The following is a 23,040-nucleotide window of genomic DNA, read 5'->3' as shown; positions in this document are numbered from 1 at the left end:
CTGGAGTGCTTGTAATATTACCATAGCCAAATAACCAGTTATCTTGGTATTTAATGGTGGTATCAGATATGGAGGCCTGGCCAGCAGCATGGGAGAAATACGAGCACTCTTTCTATGGAGCGTGTCCCTGCTGATAAGCCCACACATGCTGGGGCAGTGAGCTCTAATTCAGAGCCTCTTGATTATTACAGGCTCTTTCTCCTGGGACTTTGCTCTGGGATATGAGTGTAGGAGAACTTGTACTGTGAAAAACACCATCTATTTAGTCAATGGGTAATGTTGTTCAGAATGGCACTTAAAACATGGCATTACTGTGTCTGATGGCTTTTCATCTCATTCTTGTGGCCTGATTGATGCTAGATACCAGCAATGTCTTTATCCTCTATAGTGCTTGTACTGAGAGGTATATTATGGGAGAATGAATCTGACATACTAGCTTTAGAAGGGAAGGTGTTGAGCAGTGTGATTCAGCAAAGGAATTAAGTTTAATGTCTGTATTGATAAACCCAAGAGAGCAGGGACCAGCCAGGCCTTGATGATGTTCATATTAGACAAAACCTTAGTTCTGAGTACATCTTGTGAGTGCTTTTGTGGACTTGCACTTTGCAGGATCAAGCTCTTCCTAAACAAATAAATAAAAAAGTGGCACAGTTTTAAAGTAGTTGTTTCTTTTCCACTTAACTCTCTTCAGAAAGTGGGGTACCCCCAAAACCTGGGGAACCAGAAAACTCTGTGCCCTCGAGAACAAGACGCCTTCTTCCCCAACTTCCACCAAGTGATAAATCAGACAGCCCCACTCCCACGGTCCTGGTGTGCCAGGAGTCCTATTCTGAGGTTACCAAGAGAACCATCGTGAAGGACCACTGCGTGGAAGCCTATGGCGATTCCAGCAGCCGCCTCTTCATCCAAGAAGACCTGGATCCGGATAGCCTCAGCGATGCCAGCAGATCTGATGATGGCTTCAGCATGGAAAAAGGCAAGAAATACAAAGAGAACAGCAAAATGCTAGAGCAGATGGGGGAAGACAATAGATCAGAGAGCCGGCAGCCGGGAGCCTCCCGGATCTCTCACGTGAGAGCTGTGAGTGAGCCAGTTTCTACTTCGTTCTACATTGGTGATGACAGCAATGATGCGGGGGTTCCCTCCAAGCTCTCTCTGAGTGTGACCCATGCTCGAGCAGACAAGGACAGCAAGGATCCAGAGTTTTCCTTCAGGTGTGCTGGCACACCAGTTTCTGGAAAGCCACCAGTCAAAGATGTTAGTGCTTACATAAACGCGGCTGGAAAAGTTGTTATTTCCCTTCATCAGAGTCTTCCTCAAGATCAAGAAAACATGTCAGGAAAGGAAACAACATCTTTTGTTCGACAGGAAAGTTTTACCAAAGATAAATCAAGCAGTGGTGTTCCTCAAAATAAACTCCCACATATTTCAAGTCACCCTCTGCTTAAAGATTTAGAGGCTGTTCGTTCCACTCGTATGGACTTTAGTCAGGACACTCATCTTCTGCTTAAGGACACTGAAACTGCCTTGGCAGCACTGGAAGCCAAATTGCTTGGTCAAAGCCAACAGCTGGAGCCCTCGGAAACTGCTGGTCAGCTGGAGGACTCCTTGTCAGGGGACTCGGATGTAGACACTGCCAGCACAGTCAGCTTGGTGAGTGGCAAAAATGTCCCAGCAAGTGCCCCGAAACGCAAAGCAGTCGCGAGCTTGCAGAAGGAGAAATCTTCCTCCACACCATCCATCCAGGACCAGTGTGGGCAGCCCAGCGCTCGGGACAGGCTGACGGAGAAGCGGAAAACACAAGCACCAGAGGCACCAAACCGAGCAGAGGCCGCCAAACGCTTCCAGATGAAGCGGAGCACTGGGACTCGAGGATCACTTGACTTTACAGATGATGAGAGAAGTTCAAACTCTCCCTACTTGCCAGTCCCGGATGCAGTTGTATCTGACCATGAGCACTCGGTAACCCGGCCAGTTCCCAGGAGGAAACCTTACACTCAGGCCACCAAGGAGGACCAGAGCAAAACGACCTCGAATGTGCAGAAAATCCAGCAGGTTCTCACCCGGTCCAACAGTTTATCCACCCCACGGCCCACAAGGGCCTCAAAGCTACGCCGCGCCCGGCTGGGAGATGCTTCGGACAATGAATGCGTGGATGCTGAGAAAACAGCCTCCAACCCTGATACCACTGCTCAGGGCATGAAGCAGCCCACGGAGACAAAGAAGCTTTCCCGGCTGGACATCCTGGCCATGCCCAGGAAACGGGCAGGTTCATTTACAGTGCCCAGTGACTCGGAGACAGCGCAGTCGAGGACGGGGTTTTCAGGCCGCAGCGCGGAGTCCTATCGAAAGATGGGCGTTTCGGACGTGAGAGCTGCAGCCAGGAAAACAGCGGCCGCTGCCTCTGCCAAGCAGCCTTTCAGCAGGACCCGTTCAAGCAGTGTCAAGTATTCCTCCTCATCATCCTGTAAGTGCTCCTGCTTTATATTTCTCCCCTATTCCCCTGTTTCTGACTTACAGGCTGCACATGGCTGCCAAGGATTAGTATCACAGTAGTACAGGTGCTGCCTTGGTGAGTACAAAAGTCTGCATTAATGAGCAGCACGGATGTTGAGATTTCCTCTGGGTTTGGAGACAGCAGAGCACTCTCATACACAGTGAGATGGTATTGTGGTGATGTCTGTGGGAATACTACAAATAGCTACTTTTCTTTTTTTCTCCAGTGGTTTTGTTTTTTGAACGACCAGCTGCCATTTGACAGTTGGCCATATTTTTGTTTAAAAGATAGAATTTAACCCCTTTTTAATACTACAAGAAATTCTGTTCTGTTTTACTTGTAACATTCAAAGTTTTCTCCCAGAGAGCTTATAATGGTGTTGGTGACAGCTGATGTCCAAAGTAGCCAGTTTGAAGGCATCTGAAACAGGAGAAGTTGTGAAAGCTGTTCCCTTGTTCTTCCTGTAAATGTAAATACAGAGCTGGACACTGCACATTGATTACTCCAAGAGATTGACACTTCTGTGTATTTCCACTCACTTTTGCCATAGCTAAGGCAGGTGTGCAGTTGTGATTCCCACGAGGCAGAGGTGTGGGGTCTACATTGCCCTGTAGCTGAGCACTCAGCAAACCCTTGAAATATGTTGTATCAAAATCAGCCTTCAATTAAGAAAGAGGTGGGGGCAATTCAGATGACAACTTTAGGATGGTAATTGGTAATGGGAGATTGTCCCTGAAACCTTTGGTCTGAGTTCAGGCCTATGCCTGTAGTCCTTCACCTGCCATGGATGTGGCAAAGCAGATGTGTTTGCTTAGGATTTTAGGAATGATTGGTAGCCAAAGGGACACGAAGAACCCCTTTGACTGGATTTCTCAGTCCTGTTGAGAGGAATGCTATTTTCAGCAGTTTCGTGATTTTGTAAGGGGGTCTTAGAGTTCTGGAGGTGTGTGTCCTTTAATATATTTTCATACAGCTGAAGTATTTATCCCTCTTGCAGTATTCATTTTTATTGCATGCTAAAAATGTTACTTGCTGCTTGTTTTGATTTGGATTGTTTTAGTGGATTCAGCTTCACCTTTAATTTTAGTGATTTTTTTTCTTACACGTGTATATGCATGTAAATCAGAATGTGATTAAGCTAAAAGAGTATGTACAGTCTCTTCTCTCGCCTTTTTTTGAGATGATGCTATTATTAACTTCTTGTTAAACAATAACAATTTTAAAGCAAGATAATGTGGTCGGAGTTTTCCGAACAGGAGGCGCTCTTTGCACTCCCTCTGCCTTTGGACCACAGGCTTCAAGTCATTCGGAGAAAAATGATAAGTGTTGGCCAGTTCTTTATTTAAATGAATTGGTTTTTGATTTCCACAGCTCTGTAGCAGCATGCTAACACCTTTCCTTGTCCATAGTTACAGCAGATGATGCTAATCCTTCCTCTGAATTAGTTGCTCTTAAAATACTAACCTCCTAATTCCTTGATAGGATTGTGAACTTTGTGCAAGCTCTAAATACATGCTGGTGTATTTTGTGCTTCATCCTGCTTGCTGTCGTGTGATGCATGTTCCTATACTAATGCTGTTATAGCCATAGCAAATCAGCAGCTAGAGCTCCCTTCCTGCAACAAGAGTGACATGTTGTTAGACTGGACTATTGCACTGTGCCATCAAGACTTTTTTTAGCATGATACAACAGCTCTTGAAAGCTTTGAGTGTCAAGCCTAGAGGATAAGGAGGCAGATGTGGCTGATTTATTCCAGGAGTTCTTAGTGTTTAGCTAACCACAGGAATTCCCAGCTCTCCCAGTGGGAGAAAGTTAATCTTGCTAGTGGAGGAACAGCATGAACTGTCTGGCCATGAGACAAGAAATGCCAGTGTATTGTTGGGCCATATGAAGTAGCTTTCTGTGAAAGTCACAGATAACATCAGGATAATCCAAGTCACCAGTTCTGAAGGCTAAGGGCCTGTCTCCCCTGCTCCTCTGTGTACATGATCTGTTTACTCAGGGTAATCGAAATGATACTGAAGGAGCCAATTCAGCTTTCCCTTGGTGTACAGAGATGGAAAATCAGTCTCATAATTTTAAAATTGCTATTTAGTGACTGGGTGACCTCTTGATTCTAAAACTGCATTTAAAAAAAAAAGGGATACAACTCTACTAATTGAATATGAGTAAATTTATTTTTTCTGTGTGTGTGTGTATATATATATATATATATCCTAAGCCAAGGCATTTTTATAGCTATGGGTGAGATAGCAATGTCTAGGAATTATTCTTTCACTATATAGTAATTATGTATAGTTTCTGCCTGCATCTTACATGCCAAATTAGTTGGTTTTGTTTGTATGATGTATGATGCTGGCTTAATTCACTTGTAGTGTTTCAGTCTTAGAATAGTCTTGGTAACACAGTGAAGTCTTTCAGTGTTGTAATTCTAAATAACTCATCTGGTTCTGTGTTTGGTGGCTCTTCATTCTCAGGGAAGGACAGAAGGGAATGAAGCAAGTACCTGTAGAGAGTATAGTGAGGCAGCAAACATTGGGAGCCCGGTTTTCAAATAAGGACACCTTGACATTTCCCATGCAAGGAGGACCTGGATGTCTACAGATCTGCAGAACAAATTGGGATAAGTGGGCAGCTTCCACTTGGCTCCAGGGCTTGGAGCCAGTCCTGACTGCGTGAACACTCTTTCTTGTAGAGTGTCATTAATGGTGAATTGTGAGGCAGGAGGTGAACACAGGGGTGTGGACTCCTGTAAATAACACCAAGCACCACAAGCTACTCTTCACTCAAAAACCCCTCCTTCTGCTTTTACTTGCAGCTAATTAGAAAGGTATCTGCAGGCTTGAAAATTGGGCTCTCTTTAGAAAAGGACTTCTGTGGGACTGTGAGGAGTCTGAAATGTGTACTTACACACAGAGCTTCTGTGCATGGAAAGCAAAGTCTGTGGTAATAATTTACTACAATGGAGTCGTTAACACAGTCATTATGATTTTCCATTGGAATTTCCTAGTCCAAATTTGTACAGTGAATGGGAGCCGTAGAGGGGCTCAACTTTGAAATAAGCTCAGAGAATGTGCTGTTTTAAATTAAGATCTGCACAGAAACTCTCCTTTCCTTGTGCTCTTGGGCTAGTTTTGTGTTACTTTTCAGCCTTTTGTAGTTACTCTTTACTACTGTCCTTGGTCTGAAACCAATTCATTTTTTATAAGCATCAAGGCGGAGACCACAGGGTTCAGATTACACTTCTACTTCGGAGGAGGAATATGGCTCAAATCACAGCTCCCCTAAACACAAACGCTCCCATACTTCAACAGCCACACAAACACCGAGGATACGTGGCTCTGGGCTGGGCAAGCAGAAGCACAACGGCAAAGAAACGGATGACGATGAAGATTTTGATGACAACCCTGACCCATACAACTTCATGGCGCAAACAGCAGAGATAGCAGAAATAGCCAGGTGAGGTGGGGCTTTATCTGTTAACCCACATGTTGAAAATGAGTTGTTTTCTCCTTGGTGTTCAAATCAAACCCAGGTATGGGGGTAGAAGGAGAGGCTCTCTCCATTTGTTTGTGTGCCCACATCTCCTTTATATCTGAACATTGACTTGGAAGGTTTTCATGAGCCTTCCCAGCCTGGATGTGCTGGTTGTACCTTGTATCTAGAAAAGGCCAAGTTGCGGGGCATTTTCTCTTGGCTTGTTTCTTGTTCAAGCTGTGGGAAGTCTTAACTGTTTATACCTGCATATCTCTGCTCTCTGCTGGAAGTCACAGTTGTGTGTGTGGCATGGTTGGTGTGAACTCTCCTAATCCTCTGCAGGGGAAGTCAAATGGATTAGCAAAGACTGAGTATGTAAACTGTTGAAGCTGCTTTGCCTGAAGCTGGTGAGGGAGCAGTAAGAAATCGCTGCAGGGCAGAAACCTCTTTGCTTGACACAACTGAACTGAACTCTGTCTAGACCTTGTATATAAATGAGTTGTTGCTTAGCTTGATGTCCCTGGGTTGCTTAGCTTGATGTCCCTGGATACGGGACTTTCTGTGTACTGGTGGTCTGATGGTTGCCTGGAGGACCTCAGCAATAAAACAAATAGTTTCTTTTTTTAAACAGTGGCATTTGAGGTTTGTCATCTCTAATATGCAACTGTGTTATGCCAACTTTCCAGAAATACTGGTCTTCCATTGTACTGGCCATGCTTGAAATACTTTTGCCTAAGGAAGCTGCCTTGTGTCTGCTTTTGGCCACATCGCCTCGCTGCTGCTGCGCTCACCTCAGGAGGGGTTTTCTTGCCTGAAAGTTGCTGTCAAGCTGCTAGAAAGTGTGTCAGCCTTCAAATCAGGCTGCTCTGCTTTCTACCTGTGCTGCACGAAGCGTGTGTGTGTGTGTGAGATGCCAGCTTCCCTCCCAGCAGCGTTCCCAGCACCGGGGAGCGCTCTGGCTCGCAGCAGCTATAAATAAAGGGTTGCGTCAGCCTCGTCTGGCGCTGCACGGTGCAGGGCTCTGTCACGGAGTCTGCCTGCTAATTGCAGTTCTGATTTCCCTTGCTGCTCCCGAATTAACTGGGAGGGGTTTAGAGGAGTCAGAGAGAGTTAAAAGGGAAAATGCCACTTGTTTACAGTACTAAATCACATAATGGAAGTGTTTGGTGACAGCTCTATCCAAACCAACACAAAGAGGGGGGGTACCTTACGCAGGCAGCTCAAACCGTGTTTTATTAATTCAACTATGCATTTTCTTTCCAAGGAAATGTTTTGATGATCTGACAGTTTTGTCACATTGCTGGTTTTCCTTGTGGGTCCCTTCCAATTTGGAATATTCCATGATAACTTCTTTTTGTTTGGTGAGGTGTTTTGGGGTATTTTTTCATTGGTTGGTTTGGTTTTGGCTTTTTTCATTAAAAGAAGACAGAGTGTTTCAGATGAAGCTGACTGGCTGTAGGATTATTTTTTCTCTTGGAAGTTTTCCTTTAAAATTACCACAACAGCTACTTCTGGTCTGAAGGGGTTTTTTAAAGCTCTGCTACCAACAAACCAGAGACTTAGGAACTGTTTTTGAGCTCTAGAGCAGGTAGAGCAAGGTGCTGCCAACACTGAGTGTTAACTGGACACCTGTCAAGGGGCTTGAAGTTTCAAGACTAGGTTTCTGAAAACCAGATCCCTCTAAGGTATGCCATGCTTACCCTCATAATCCCTCAGCTCTTCTGGAGAATGTGGAGGCATATTTTGATTTACAGTCTGAAGACCACAAGGAAAAGGAAAGAGATATGGAGGTTTTTTTTCTTTAAGTTAAAAAAAAAAAGTTTTTTTCCCCTATATGTACTTTTTGATGGAAAACAAAGAAGTCCAAAGAAGAAAAATTGTATTGTATTAAAAAAAATTAACAAGAGAAAAAAGTGGAGTGGATGGGTGGGGGAGCAATAACATTAAATTTCTTTATGGATTGTCGCCAGTATTTTCTGGCAGTATGTAGTCACTAGAATTTGCTTTGTATCAATTCTCTACTTTGAAGCTGGATTCAGGAAGGAAGTGTATTTATTTTGTATGCAGCCAGAATGTTCCTCAGCACCCTGCCAAGGCACCCCAAAAAGCCCTGCCTGCCCTAGTCTCTGCAGAGGTTATAGCTCCCACAAACCTTTGTGGCTCCTCTTTTTAGATTTTGTGAATATGAGGCATGTTGTAGACCATGTTCTAATGGTTCTGCTTCACTGCCTGTGCTTTAGGCTCAGCCAAACCTTGGTGAAGGATGTGGCCATCCTTGCTCGAGAGATTCACGATGTTGCTGGAGATGGGGACTCACAGAGTTCCTCGGGGACGGGACCAAGCCCCTCCCTCAGCTCTGTGCCCAACACTCCTGCTTCCACCATATCCGCAAGAGAAGAGGTAAGGTCCGGAATCACAGAAACCTTTGCCTCTCAGTGCTAGTAAGTACATGGGGCATGGTTGTGGTGGGAGACCAGGGCAGCATCCCCAGTTGCTGCAGCATTGAAAATCCCTCGTTCCTTGTCTTCCTAAAAAACACAACCAGAAAGATCAACTGCCGCTTATTTAGAGTGCTCTTTATTTTGTCCTCTGTGCCACAGCCAGCTTTGCAAGACATGGGAATCATATTATTTTCTAAGACTCTCAAGGCTTCTGTTTGGAGTTCGGTTGCTGAAATTTGCATCTGAGGAACAGGATGGAGGGGCTGTGTTGTGCTGCTGTGCCAGGGAGCCACAGCCTTCCTCTTTGTTTCACACAAGGCACTGACCATGTGCCCTGGCTGCACTCTCTGTGTCAGCTGTGTGTTCTGTACCTCTGCTGTGTTCTGTCTGCCAGGACTGCTGAAATGCTGTGGAGGTGTTGCTTGAATCCCTTGCCTCCATCTGAGTATTGATGGAGGAGGGCAAGGACTCTGGGAGCTGGGCAGGGATGCAGGCAGGTAGCTTGGGAAGTGCTGTCTCCCAGCCCTTGAGTGAAGCTGTGGCTTCCTCCCAAACTGTGTAGCACAGTTTGTCTGCACTGGGCTGGGGAGGAGAGAGGCAATTTCTTAACTGGGCTCACCGGTGCTGCAGCACAGGGACCAGCTCAGCTCAAATTTGGCTGCAAAGTCACCAGGAGACTCCCAACTGCTCAAGTAAAATTACCTTTGCTACTGTTTAAATCCAAATTCCCTCCTGTGCACCACCAGTGTGGACTTAAAAAATACACAGCTGTCTGCTGCTCAGATGGTTCCCCTGGCCCCCTGTTGTCTTTGACTCTTGTGAGAATTGCAGACCCATCCTAGGCAGGGTTCAAAGCTGAGACCAAACCTGTTACTCTGCCAAGAGAGTCCTTGGAGGCCCTGTGACCGTGCTGTGATCAGCAGTGGAGGTGCAAAGCAGAAGTTCAGGGAGATACCCAAAACCTCAGGCGAGTGTGGCTGTGGTTGTGCTAAACCCAAGATCGGCTGCAGCCTGCTCAGGGAGGGGTTTTTCCCGGGGCCTTTTGGAGCCAAAGTGCACAAATGTTTCGAAATAACTGCGGGCTCTGAGATAAAGTGTTTTATTGCTTTGTTTCCTTGCAAGTGCCACGCCTGCCAAGCTGCCTTTTGTATTATTCTTTTCACGCAGTAAAGGCGATATGCCTACTGTACTTCTGACTTGCAAGTGAAACATTTTACTCAGCTCCCACTTGCGTGCAGAAAAGCAGGGGAGGAAGAGAAGCACACCTAAGTTTTTTGTGGAGTCCCACTGAAGAGTTCAACCATCAGTCAGCTCATACAGAGGGATGTTCCCAGCTGCTAGAGGATGACACCTGCAAAACAGTGTTTCTGCTCTGTGCAAAATGACACTCTCCAAAGCGTGATGCTGAATGGCAAAAGCACAAACCCAAGATTGCTTGGACCTGGGTGAGGATTTCTCTGTGGCTTTGCAGTGCTGCTGTGTGGGGACTTGCCAGTCAGTCCCTCACAGTAGTCAGGAGAGCAAATGTAGGACTGTCACACTGTAGGGAATAGTCCTGGCAGTGTTCACTACTAGAGCAGTTTTTGAGATCTTAGGGTGGTGTAAAGGATGTAGCACTGATGTGAGCCTGTGAAGACAGATCAGGAGCCATAAGCTTTGGTGTGTCCACGTAGTGGCTGAAAACACTCTAAAGGCTTCTGATGAGGCTCACTCTGAATAGGAGTGGATATCAGCATGATTTCAGCAGGGCCAGCAGCTGGCAGGCCATTAGAGTTACGCCCAAAATGCCACAGTGCATCAGTGTTGCTGCCTTACATTAGTGATAGCCAGGAATGAGTTCCATCAGCAGGGCTTTCTGCTGGCAGTGCTGAGATGTGGAGCTGGATCCTGAATAGCTTGGGATCCTAAACAGTGCAGCTTGGGAGTCTTGTAGCGAATGGCAACAACATAAACTGATGTGAGTTTAATAAACAGACATCTCATCTTTGGTACTGGACCAGATTCAGCACCAGTGCACCACCACACCTTCTTCCCACAGTCTGAGTATTGTTGAAACTGTGCTAAATTAATAATTTTGGCTTGATGCAGAGAAGTTGCTGGGAAATAGCTGAAGATCAGTGTGGGTGATGCTATGCACTGTGAATTTTGTTGGTGCTTATCAAACAACTTTATATTAAATATTCTGGGAAAGGACGTAGTGATGAGAAATAGCTATCATGGTGATAATAGTAATATATTGAAACATCTGATAAAAGGGATTATGTGAAAATACAAGAAAAGTTTGGTATGTGTGGCTGTCTCTTATGCTGCTCTGGCACATGCAGTGTTGTATGCCATTCTGCATTCTAGTACTAAATATTTATATCTATTCCAAAAAAGTGGGGGAAAATGCAGGAAAAATAAGTACTGATACTGGAATCACTTTTGAGTGTTTAATGCTGTACCAGAAATGTCATTTAGGACCAGTGTGTGGCACAGCATTTCTCAGCCTCAAATGAACTGCTTTTTAAATGACTTTTATTAAGAAGCTTGGTTAAAGATTAAATTAGGAGTATCCCCTTATAAGTTAAGGTGGAGCCTTAGATTTAAACCTTATTCTTCATGTTCTGTCCTTTCAGGTTCAGTGCTGGATTGGATATTTGCCAGGGAGGTTTTCCATTTCCCCAGTTGCATGTTTGGGGTGATTTTGTTTTGTTTTTCTAGCCTCAGCTGTACAGTTCATGATAACATAGATTCTTGGCACATAGGGCTGAGGACTGTTACAAATTAAGCAAATTAAAAAAACCAAAACCAAACAGAACAAAAAAAAAAGGAGTTGAGCAAGGGTGAAACCTTCGTGATTCCTATTTACCAAAGCCATGGGTTGTTTGGGATGCTTTGGTTTGTGGGTGTGTAGGTTTTGCAGGATGCAGCTTTCTTGAAGAGCTGAACCATCAAACTTAAACCTCAGCTGCTGCAAACACTGTCAAGTTGGGTGATCCCAAACCACTGTCTACTTCTGCGAATTTCAGCCCTGCATAAAATTCTTTTGGCAGGTCTTCTTATAAAAAGTTGATAATGATATAACAAAAACTAAAGAGCCCAATTAAGTTTGTAAAGTTGTTGTGTAACATACTCAGTATGAGTGTTGGTATGACAAGAGGAAATGCTTATGGGTGTGGCGGGGAAGAGAAAACGTGAGAAAAGAACAGGTCGTGTACAGAAATCTCCGGTGATGGTGGAGCAGGCACTGTCCTTACCTTGTTTTCAGCTGGTTGTGCTGAGACCTGCTCATTGTAGCAATATCTCATTCCCTTCTGACACTTTCACTGCCACAAACAGCCTTAACTTAGTGATTCTGCACTTGATGAAAGGAAGCTTATAAGCTATACATTTTGGCTGTTTTGCCTCTGCACCATAATATCTCACACCTGCTGCCTGTGTATAACCCAAGTGCTGCTGCATAGAGTGTGGGGAGCCTGGACCTTGGATGGCACATGGTTTGCTCACAGGAGATGTGTGCTTAGCCAACCAAAGAGCCTCTTGGGCTGGATGTTCAGCCCTTTCCCAGAGAGCTCTGGATTTCACTCTGCACAGTCTGGTTTGGAGTAACTGGGGAGCTGCCCGAGGCCACCTCAGCAGAACTGGCTGGTGACCAGGATCTCTGTGGACTTCAGTGCATGATGGGGGGTGGGCACCGAGTGCTGGTCTTCAGGAATGTGCTTTTGAAAATGTCAACCCCAAATAACCCCAAACCCTGTGTTCTCTTTGATACTTGCTGTCACAGTCATTCACTAGCATTGATCTCTTTGTTTCTGTTTTAACACAGATTGCTCGTAGATCTTTTCGGCTGGCATATCCATCTCAGGTGCACTTTCCATCCCATTATTTTTGTATCTCTGTCTTGTCACTGTTATTTTCTTCCCCTTCTTTTAGAGTTTTTGTCAGTAAACCCAACAGGAGTAACTGTCTTGTTGTTTGTGTTCTTCCTGTTAATTATTTGCATTTTAAGTGATTTTGTATTGCTTTTTCATCTCTTCATGTGTTACTAAATGGTTTCTGCTTGAGTGTGTCTTTAATGTTGCATTGATATATTAAGACATAATATGGGGCCTTTCTGAGTTCTAGCTAAATTCAAAAAAGACAAAAGATGTACTTTTCAAATATGTGCTCAAGACTCAAAATTTTAAAGTAGAACAGCCCGACAGGGTTTTGTGGTATGACTCCCCTGGGTAGGCAATTGCAGGATTGGGATCTAGTAATCTGCTTACGAACCCATACCTGTCTGAACAAGACTTAAATGAATCAGTGTTCCTCTTGGGCTTGCCTGAAAATCTCTAATACCTGCAGTGAGTGCCTGTGAGCCTCCTTTCCCTACTAATTTATAATGACTCATTACTCATTATTTCCAAGTTGGTGCAGCACATTCCAGAAGCAAGTCTGAACTACCAGAAAGTGCCTCCGGGATCAGTGGAACTGAAGGATTTTGACCAAAATATGAATGATAATAGAGAAGAGGATCCCTCAAGAAAAACAAGGACAAGAAACCGTGAGGAGGCAGGCCACCTTTTTCTTTACTTTATATATGACATTGCTTTAAGCTGCTGTATGTGTACTTGTTCTTTCTAAGCTGCCAAAGGAGGCTATTCAAAAAAAAAACCACCCCAACACTTCTCAACAGCCCAGATGTGTGGGTATAGAAACAGTGTTTAAAAAAGAAAAAAGAGGAACAGAATCACCCCTCTTGCCAGTACTGACTGGAAGTTTCCTTTCTTGTGTAAAATGCCAGGACAAGGCTTGAGGTGTGGTCACCTGGTTTTGGGAGGACATATTCAGTGTCAGAGCCTTCTTAGGCTATTTCACTGCTATTTTAGAGAAGAACTCAAACACCTGAACTTTGAAATCTGAAGCACTGACAATTTAATGGCACCTTGCTGTTCTGCAGCTGGCATCCTGGTTAGAGCTGCTCATGGAGCAGCAGTGGCAGGATCTGGACCTTAGGAGGGGTGTGTGTAACTGGGCTTGGTGCTGTGGCACAGCTGGCTTGCTGTGCCCTGCAGACTGAGAGCACTGCTCCCTCCAACGTTTGCGATTTGATGCAGTTCTTCTGGGCTGAGAGAGCAGGGTGACCTGAAAACCACTGGAGTGGTGCTAAAGGGTGAGAAAGCCTGGTCTGAACTTGAGGCTGGGGATGGTGTTGGGATGAGGGGTGTGTAGTGGGGTGATGGTGCCAGAGGGAGGTGGAGAAAGCTCCTGGTCCAGCTCTGGCTGTCACTTCTACTGGCTTTCTGCCTGCCAGCTGTGGTGGGAAGGAAGAGCTGGGGCAGAGGCTCCAGGGCAGTGCAGGCAGGAGGGGAGAGCTGGCTCTGCACAGCCACTCTGGAGGTGGAGTGTGACTCACACAGGCGCATACAGGGGACGCTGGGCTGAGTCACTGGTACCGATCCTGTCCTGTGACTGGTTTGAAGCAATCCCTTCCTCTCCTTTAGAGAGGTGCCAAGGCTGCATAAAAGGTGCAGCTTCAGAGCGCCCCCAGCTTAATGTGGGATTTCCTGGCAGAAGCCTGGAGGCCCTGCTGAGCCACAGGACTTGAATATTTGATGGAGTTTGATGGTGTTTTGTTGTTATTTTTAATAAAGCAGAAGGTGACATGGTGGGATACCTGGCTGTGAAGGTGGTTTGAACTCATATGTGTCACATTAGGTAGTTTCAGTGAGACTGCTTGTGGGGCTTCTTGCATTTTGATTTGACTTTTTGGGGATTTTTTTTGTGAGGCTTGGAAAGTCCTAAGTGCTTTTCTTTCAGAAATGCTTAAATACTTATGTTATTGCAAACAACTGTGTATCTGTCTCTGGAAGTCTGAACAAGTTAGTATTAACCTTTTTGCCAAAGTGCTGAAATAAAGGTGCATGTCATCTTAATCTCCTTTGAACTGCAAATATTATCCACACAAACAAAGATGTTTCAGTGGAGATCATTTACTGTACAAAAAATTCCCATTTTGTAAAATGCTGCTTTTGCTAAAAGTTCTCCTATCTGTCCTCATATTTTAGGTAATCTTTGACAATCTGATGTTGAACCCAGTGTCCCAGTTATCACATACAATCCGTGAAAATACAGAAAACCTTGCTGAAAAAATGAAGTAAGTCCCTGGCCTGAAATACTGGCTTGCTGGTGAATTTGTTGACTTGCTACTTGTGGAAGATATTGTACTGTTGTCTTGGAAAGTTTTTTAATCAGGATGCAGGGAATCTAGATGTAGGAAATGGTGTGTGTGTAGTGAACCAGCGGTAATATGATTATTTGCTGTCACTTTTGCTCTTATCTTTGGCCTTTGGAATTTTAATGCTGGATTTGTAATGCCTGTTGATGCCTTAACTTTGAAATGCTGCCTATGCAGGAGATACAGCAAAAAGCTGGTGGATTGTCTCTTCTTGCCTTTTCTGTACTAAGGTTCTTCTAATACATGCAGGTTACCAAACTTGTGAAATCTTTTCAAAGTTTGTTGTTGCTCTAGAAGACATCAGTTAGGGAAGGACTTTGGAATGTTCCTAAATCAGCTGAAAGGAGCTTTGTCTCCAGTTGCTAATCCACTAATCTCTTTTGTTGCCACATCTTGTGATAATTAAGTCTTTTAAACAAGTGGTTTTTTGATGGCAATTTTAAGATCTGCTCTACTTTTTGTGTTACAGGATTCTGTTTCAAAACTCAGAAAGGACCTGGGAGGAGATGGAGGCCAAAATCAATTCAGAAAATGAAGTGCCAATTCTGAAGACATCAAACAAGGTAAGTCCATGCAAACAAGTGAGATACTAAAGACTTTTCATCCATGAAAGCTTTGTAAGAAACCAAACCAGCAATCTCTGGCCCTTCTCAAATCCATGTCTGAAATTTCTGGTCCATTTTCATGTGTTGAACTGCTGGGTTTTATTACTGTTCGAAGTGTAACAAAGTGAGTTCCTTCAGTGGTTTTGTTTCACCAAAACCTTGCTCAGTTCCTTTGTGATTGATCTTCAGAGACTGGGTCTCTTAACAGATGTTGAAATTCAGGGTCATTAGGCCTCATTTAAACATTTAACAAAGGACCACCTGCCATATGGTTGCCACAGCTTCAGTTGCAGACAGGTGTTTCTCATGAATGTTTGTTTAATTCACCTGTAACTGTTTGATATTAGGGCAGTAAAAATCCACCTCAGGGTGAATTCAATTAGATGATTCAGCGTCAAGACGGTGTTTGTGCTCTCATGACCTTTTGTTGTCCTTGAAGGGGATTGTCAGTAAGGATTTAAGTACAGCACTGGACCCAGCTAATACGATTTATGCTAGGCAGCATTGTGCAAGCCCTGCGTAGCTTGGTGCTGCAGCAGTATAAATGTGGCCAAATGCCTCATCTGGTCTAGGAGCTGAATTTACAAATATCTTTGTGTATTTGATGTTGAGGAGGAGCCTTTGTACAGTTGCAGCATTTGATAGCTAAAAGCCACTGTGGGTATGAATGGGGTGTTGTCGCAGCACTTGGTGGCACGACGCAGAGCATGCTCCCTGTGCACTGGCAAAATGCACTTTCATACAGATTTGTCTTTTCTGTTAAATGAGCAAGGGGGTTGCCTGACTTTGAATCTTCTTGATCAGATAAGGCAGGAGGCGTAAGACTAGATTCCTGTGTCAGTTGAGTACTTCGTTGCTTAATTTTTCATTCTGACACTTTTGTTTCTAGGAAATCAGTTCTATCCTGAAGGAGCTCAGGCGAGTTCAAAAACAGCTTGAAGGTTAGTCACCTAAAATGTTCCTTTTGTCTCTCAAATGCCAGTAAAGTTGCAGAAAATAAAGTAATGTGGCCTCATTTGCCAGTGAAAGCTGGGAAAGGATGCAGAAGTTGAGTTTGTTACCACAGCGCGCTCTGATGAGTGCATATGGAATTAAGAGTAGATTTATCTTATACTGTCAGTTTTTAAGAACATTTTTGACTATTGAAATGTAGAAGCTGTCACTGTGGAAATGCTTTGTTTGTGGTCATTAGCATATTCCAATAAGATAAACTGGTGCAGGACTGTTCAGATGAAACAATATTTAACAGCTCTTTCAGCCAATAAGCTGTGTTATGCTTTTTGGACTTGAATTTTGCACATAGATCTCTGCATTAGGAAAAGCAAGACAAGCTCTTGCATCATCTAAAAGCTTAATAAAGGCATGTAAAAACATCCAGGCATCATTTTGGGCTCCTGCTAAAAGCTTGCCATTTGGCTGCTGTAGTTTGTCTTTTCCAATTTAACCAGAAAGTTGAGAGTCCATGTAGCTTCAGTTTGGGAGAGGTTTTGCTTGGTAAAGCTGTTTAGACCTGAAGGTGCTAATGAGGAAGATAAACTGACTAAAATGAAGAAAAGTACTGCTTACAGTTCTACTGCCTTCAAAATGAAGGCAGCAAACTTCTGTTTGGAAACTTTGCTGAGTGCTGCTAATGTTGGTTTTGGTTTTTTTCTTTTCCTTTTTTCCCTCAGTCATAAATGCCATCGTTGACCCTACCGGAAACTTGGATATAGTTGCCAGTAACAAAACATCTTCTGCTGCTAAACAATCTACAGCCACTAAAGTCAGGACTGCTAACAATTCTGGGTCCACACTGGAGACTCTGTCCCCAGCACAGATGAGAAACTACGCTCAGAAATCGAACTGTGGGTCTTCTAGCTTACAAGATTCGAATTTCATTCCAGATGGAGAGAAATATGTGATCTGATACAGTATTTTGTATTGCTGTTATACTGTAATCTACTGTCGCATTAGTATTGTGTATGAGTGGTTTGTGGACAGTTTGTGTGGAACAGTTGTTTAGATTGCTAATATGTTGCACAAAAAAGAAAAATCTATGCTGTGAGGGTGAATGGAAAGTCTGTGTATGCCTTTTAAACAAGACTAGCACTGTGGAGCAGCACATATTCAGCATAGAGGCAAACTGATTTTTACAAAATTACTCACTTATTCTTCCAGTGTGCCATAAGAAAACAGGCTTTGCATATTTTCCATTCAGTACTGCTGAGGCTAAGGTGTTCTTGCATTGGCCTGTTTATAACTCTTCAGTTGTAATGAGGCTCAATTTGAAAAAAAAAACACACTTTTTTTGGTACTATATTTGTTTGGGTTTTATTTGTTTGAATTTTTTTTAAGTGTACAAGTGAAGCATTACAGCTCTGTTGGAATCAACGTGCAAATCCAACAGAACGACTGTGCAATATCATGGGTTTCTGAGAGAAACCCTTACTGCAGTTGTGTAAGATTCCCTTTCAGCATTCATAAAAAGGCAACCACACTGAAGTTGTGCATCTGGTTTTCAGTCCAAAAACCAAAACAAGACAGAATAAACCCTTTTGTTTTTCTCTTGGGAAAGTGTAAAAGTTAATAATGGTATGAATGTAAAGACTACTGATATAGTTACTATTTTTGATGATATTTCTGACCCAAAGTTTGGGGTAGGTACAAAAAGTTAGATTTTACAGTTTAGCTTGCCAAATTTTCATGATTTTGGTACAAATGCTGTCTTTAAGCTGCTTTTCTTTTTAAATTTAAATATACAGTGTTTTCATGATGAGCTACAAATGCTCTTGGCTGGGCCAAAGACTAAGATGTTTGCAATTACCCAATTGCAAAGAAAAACATCTGTTCCAATGGCTCATGGAATAAACTTAATTACACAGTTGCTGTGAACTAGTGCAATCACTTGACAGCACTGAAAAATAATGGCTTCAATGTAGCTCCACCTTTATGGCTAGTTCTGTTATGAATTTTTTTCAATGCAAAAGTGCTTGCAAAGACCACCATTCTGTGGTGTTCTTCAGAAATGATTCAACAATGTAAAGCACTTGGTACATTTGGGATTTTTGTGTCTGGATTTAATTTTTGGTCCGTTATAATCCTAGAAACACTAAGGGTTGTGTGCAGTTGTTTGAGCGATTTCTTATTTAACAGAAGTTGGGGTTCGTATTCTGTCTATGTGTTAAATTGCAAAACACTAAGCAATTTTTGTTGCTTTAAGAACAAAAATTTTGGTTTTGAGGGGATCTCTTCCAGATGTGCTTGCTCCCAGTTTTTTCTGTCTTGTATCGATTCCTTTTTCATTCTTCCAGGTCAACCAATAGTAATTGGGTAAAGAAATTCTTTTGTAGCTGTGGAGGATACATTTACTGGGAAAGGTGAGCAGATGAGTTCCACTTTGCCCTCATACAGTATGTAGTTTAACCAGTGAAAATGGTTTCCCAAGCTTGACTGCTTCTTGTGTGCTGACTATATTTTGGGGTGAGTAGTGGATTCCTTAGTTAGCTTCAGTAGTTACCTGAGCTTTTCTGCTAGGATGTTGTAACAGTGGGAACCTGTTAAAATAATTTAAATAAATAGGGATGCTCACAAAGTGTTTCACCTTACTAGTGAAGGTGATTGCTTTCCTGGTGAAGCCAGTGAGAGCTTTCCATTGATTTCAGCAGAGACAGGATCGGTCCCAAAATGGGAGTATGTCAACACGCCATTAGTTTATTTTTGAGCCTGCAAGATGCTGGCTGGTAAATAGTAGGTGCAGATATCCTTCCAAGATTTCTAGTAGGCTATAAGCTCGTCTGCTTGTGTGGAGATGCCCTTCCATGAAGAAATCTGCTGGATTTCACATAGATGAATGCAGAATAAAAAGAATTTGCCCTTGATGTTGTTCTGCCTGTAATATACGCACTATCTGAATGTGTTAATTCAGTTGTTGATTCTGATCTGTCTTTTCTTGAAATACCTGACTGTGCCCTTGGTGAATATCATAAATGGTGGTATCGTTCCTGACATGAGACACAATTTTTCAAGCCCTTTTTAGGGTTTGAACTGACCAGGTGCTACCCCAACTCACTAGGAGTTGAAGGACCTTCACAGATAAGGTGTTGCTGTTAGTTTCAGTTTTGCTGTAGAGACGAGTGAATTAATAAGACATACATCTGACTTCCATGATTATTTGTTACTTCCACATCTTCATGGCTATGCGCAAATGGATTCTGTTTCTCTGCCATGTGTCCTTGATGGGACTTCTGTTTACTCTCACTTGAAAATTGCTTGATTCTTCTTTGATTCTTCAACACATCAGGGAGGGATTTTCTCCCTTGGTTGCTCTGTTCTGAACTTGAGAGCGAGCCCACAGACACCTTGCATCAGTTAAATCAACCTGCAAAATACAGTCCCTCTTCAAGTGATTAATGAGGATGCAACAATCAGTATCTGTTGATAATTTGGAAATGAGTGTGTGAAGGCAGGGAGGATGCACAGCTTGATTTGTTTTATTTGTGACTCAGCTAAACTATAAAATGCTTCTGTGTCCCAACACAATGCTCATTCTTGGATCCTTGCATTTGAAAAGGTTTTGCTGGTCCACAGTGAAATGCAACATATTTTTCCTTGTGTTCACTGCTTCTGAAGTACTGCGGTTTGCACTTGTCTGCTCCAGATAAGCCAAAGAGCTATCCACTCCTTTGCTGATTGTTGGTTCTTACAAGCAGTACTGTATGCAACCATGGAAACATGCCTGTGTGACTCCAGTGTGAACCTGACCCATGTGTAGTGGTGCATCTGGGGGGCCCAGGATCAGTGCACGAGATTCCTGCTGGCTTCCATGAGCTGTGGATGAGCCCTGCATTGAGCTTGGCAGGGGTGATGCTGCGCTGTGTGTCACTCCCTTGCCACCTTGCTTTCATGTGTTTTGTGTCTGACTAAAGCAATGTAATGAAGGGTGGGATTTTCAAAGTCTTAGGGAAGCAAGTGCTCAGGTCTTTTTGGGTTTCCATATGCTTTGGGTGCCTGATGCCCTGAGCACCTTCCAAAATCCCAGCCCTCAGCTTTTCCACTATACTTGAAAACTTTCCAGTTCGACGCTTTCAAATGTAAAATCCTGTTAGTCTGTTCTGATGGCGTGAATGTAAATTCCTGTGAGGGTGTGTAGGAGCTTTGGGAGCGAGGACCCAGCTGGATCTATGGTGGTATCACGTTGTGGTCGTGCTCCAGGAGGAAAGAACGTCTGCATCATCTTTGAGTATTTTAGTAAAGGTACAATTAGTGGAATGTTTACATACAGCCTACTGACAAAAAAGGAGACAAAAAAAAAAAGGTTAAAAAGTGTAAAGTATTTAAGTGCAAGACTTACTAGTTTTTTCTTGTTTTGCAGATCACACTAGCTATTTTTGAAGTTGGTAAATGTGTATAACTTTTGCAAAGACCAGACAGAACTACCTGTTCACTTTTGATGTGCCCCGTGCTGAATTGTGCCTATTTCACTCTCTGCTGTTGTTATGCTGCTGATTCTGCTGTTCTGAACTGTTCACTGGATCATTCCATTTGCATGCAACACAAATGCAAGCTGAGCTGTCTGAGAGTAAAGCTGAAACACGTTTGTATAACTTGAATCAATTAATGACTTTCTCTTTTCCACGCCCTCTTGAAATGCTGTGTATAATTTTGATTTGTTTCTTCTGCCCTGATTTCTTTCCACTTTTGGTTTGATTTTTTTGAACAGTAATTTATTTTTATTTGGTCTATAGGCAGTGTCTGTACATTTTGTTTCAAGGTGATATTGTGGATGTCTTTAAAAAACCAAATTGTTATTTTATATAATTTTATCATAAAGTTGCTCTAATAAATCATTCTTTTATCATGTGACAGCGATTCTGGATTTTGTGTGTTACTTTGGAGGAGAATGTGTGTTTGGTGGATGGATTTTTTCAGCTGCCTGTTTCTCACTGGTGTTAAGTGCAGTGCAATGAGAGAATTGTCAGCAACTGAAGAGTCAGAGCACGACTGGATCAGTCCTGGTGACACCTATGGCTGGGGCAGATCCCTCTCCAAAGAAGAGGAGTCCCCTTATCCCCCCAGAATTTCCAGGGTTGAAGTGCCTAAGTCCCTCTCACAGGAGGGTGGCACATGTGAGTACAGTATGGTGATATTTGATTTAATTTCTAGTGCTGTTTTGTTTCATTTGCCACTCTTAACATGGTGGTTGAATGCAGCCTGGAAGTGATCATTCCCCAGGAAGAATGTGATTACAGATACATTATTAGACATTATTAGGCTTACTTTTTTGCTCTCACCTTATACATACAGTTTATGTGTCTGTGAAATACTTTTTGACTTTTTCCTTCATTCCACCAGTGTCCTCCTTCCCTTCTGCAGTTCTGTCTGAGCTTTGCATCCTTCCTGGCACTTTTGAAATAATGTTAATTCCTCCTTCTCCTCTGCACTGCTTTCAGCCTCCCCCACCCCTTGGTGCCACATGGGACTCTGCATTAACACAGCTCCTATAGGAAGCAGAACCACATGCAGCTGAGGAAAACATAGCATTGTTTGCCAGCAATAACTAAAACAGAAAGAGGAAGAAAATACTAGTCTCTAACTAGAATCATTGGGAGCTTTTCCTGGTGCCCTTTCCATTAGATACTTAACATGGAAATCTTTTACATTTAAAAGTTTTAGGGAGGGATTTTGTGTTTTAAGAAACAAACCAAACTTATGCCTCCCTTAAAAAGCCTTCTGAAGCTTAGTTTGTGTGCTGTGTCTGCAGAGAAGTTTTTCTTTGTTGTCTACAAGGCAGGGCTGGATTATACACTAGCAATATTTCCTCAGGCTTCCCTGGCAGTACGCAGCGGTGTTTGAGTCAGGATGCTGTGCCAACGGCCCTTTTGAAATCAATAGTGCACCCACTTCATTCATTTTTAACAGTTTGACTGAGTAGACATAAGAGGCAGTGGAACTGTGGCCAAAACTATTTGCAACGTAATGAAAGCTGCTGAAGTTGAAAAATAAGGGATAGATAGGAAAAGTAATGATCTCCTCTGTGCATCTGCCTGCTGAGCCTTCAGTTGCAAGCCGGGCTCTCCCAACATCCTCAGCTGCTTTGGGAAATAGAGCGTGGTTTCCACGTGTGTGTAGCAGGGAACACCAGAACACTTTGCCTTGAGCAGGGTTTCAGGACCCTTTCTCAGAGTTCTAAGTCTTTGGAGGAGACAGGTTCTTTTTTTTTGGATGTTGTGTGAAGATCTAGCAGAACACCCTCGTCTGTTGGGTTCTGCCCATGCGATAGAGGGAGAGCACTGTGTCTTTCTCAGCAAGGACATCCAAGGGCTGTTGAAGAGCAAAGCCCTGCTGCTCTCAGCTGTTCCTGATGAGATGGGGTTGGTGTGGGGCAGCAGTGGGCAGTTTGGCTGCAGGGGGTGTTGCTTTCCTTAACGGGGTGCAACTGTTTGGATGCAACCCTGCAAAGACGCTGAGCACCAGCACATGTGAGCTCACCTGTGCAGTTCCTAGAAAAGGTGTGTTGTTTTAGTGGATTGGCTGCTGAGGTCTCTGACCAATGTGGGCTGAGCAAGAGAAGACAAGAACAATGAGTGTAAGAAAACAGCACTCACTAGGACTCTACTGTGATTAAGCCTTTTCTCCTCTGAACAGAAAATACTGAAAATACTGTCCTCGCCAAAAGAGTTGGTGCCAGGAAAGGCTTGTTCAACCCTAAATGATTCTGTCAACATTCAAATCACAGGAAGGAAAAAAACCCCAAAATGCGGCATCCACCTGGTGCCTATGGACACTTCCCAGACAAGAGAAGATCCAGAGGCACAGGTGAAATTTGGTTTCAGCAAGAGG

The 23,040-nt window shown here is 43.4% G+C and overlaps 1 protein-coding gene across 8 annotated transcripts in view; it reads left to right on the top strand.

The window, feature by feature from the left end:
- CEP170B (centrosomal protein 170B) overlaps positions 1-21,069 on the top strand; it is a 59,758-nt gene extending 38,689 nt beyond the window's left edge. For 3 of the 8 annotated variants that reach the window (XM_039551813.1, XM_039551810.1, XM_039551811.1), the window contains 9 exons: positions 692-2,467; positions 5,707-5,956; positions 8,215-8,374; positions 12,224-12,262; positions 12,808-12,951; positions 14,448-14,536; positions 15,087-15,180; positions 16,112-16,163; positions 16,893-21,069. In XM_039551813.1, the coding sequence (XP_039407747.1) occupies positions 692-2,467; positions 5,707-5,956; positions 8,215-8,374; positions 12,224-12,262; positions 12,808-12,951; positions 14,448-14,536; positions 15,087-15,180; positions 16,112-16,163; positions 16,893-17,128 (2,840 nt within the window). In that variant the 3' untranslated portion in view covers positions 17,129-21,069. The remainder of the gene's footprint in view (positions 1-691; positions 2,468-5,706; positions 5,957-8,214; positions 8,375-12,223; positions 12,263-12,807; positions 12,952-14,447; positions 14,537-15,086; positions 15,181-16,111; positions 16,164-16,892) is intronic. The other 5 variants (XM_039551817.1, XM_039551815.1, XM_039551816.1 and 2 more) reach the window with 3 other exon arrangements.
- Positions 21,070-23,040: the final 1,971 nt, after the last annotated feature.

This window comes from Corvus cornix, chromosome 5 (genome assembly GCF_000738735.6).
Source record: "Corvus cornix cornix isolate S_Up_H32 chromosome 5, ASM73873v5, whole genome shotgun sequence".
Classification (NCBI taxonomy): Eukaryota; Metazoa; Chordata; class Aves; order Passeriformes; family Corvidae; genus Corvus; species Corvus cornix.
The sequence above is the reverse complement of the archived record's forward strand: the minus strand, read 5'-3'. Positions and strand labels throughout refer to the sequence as shown.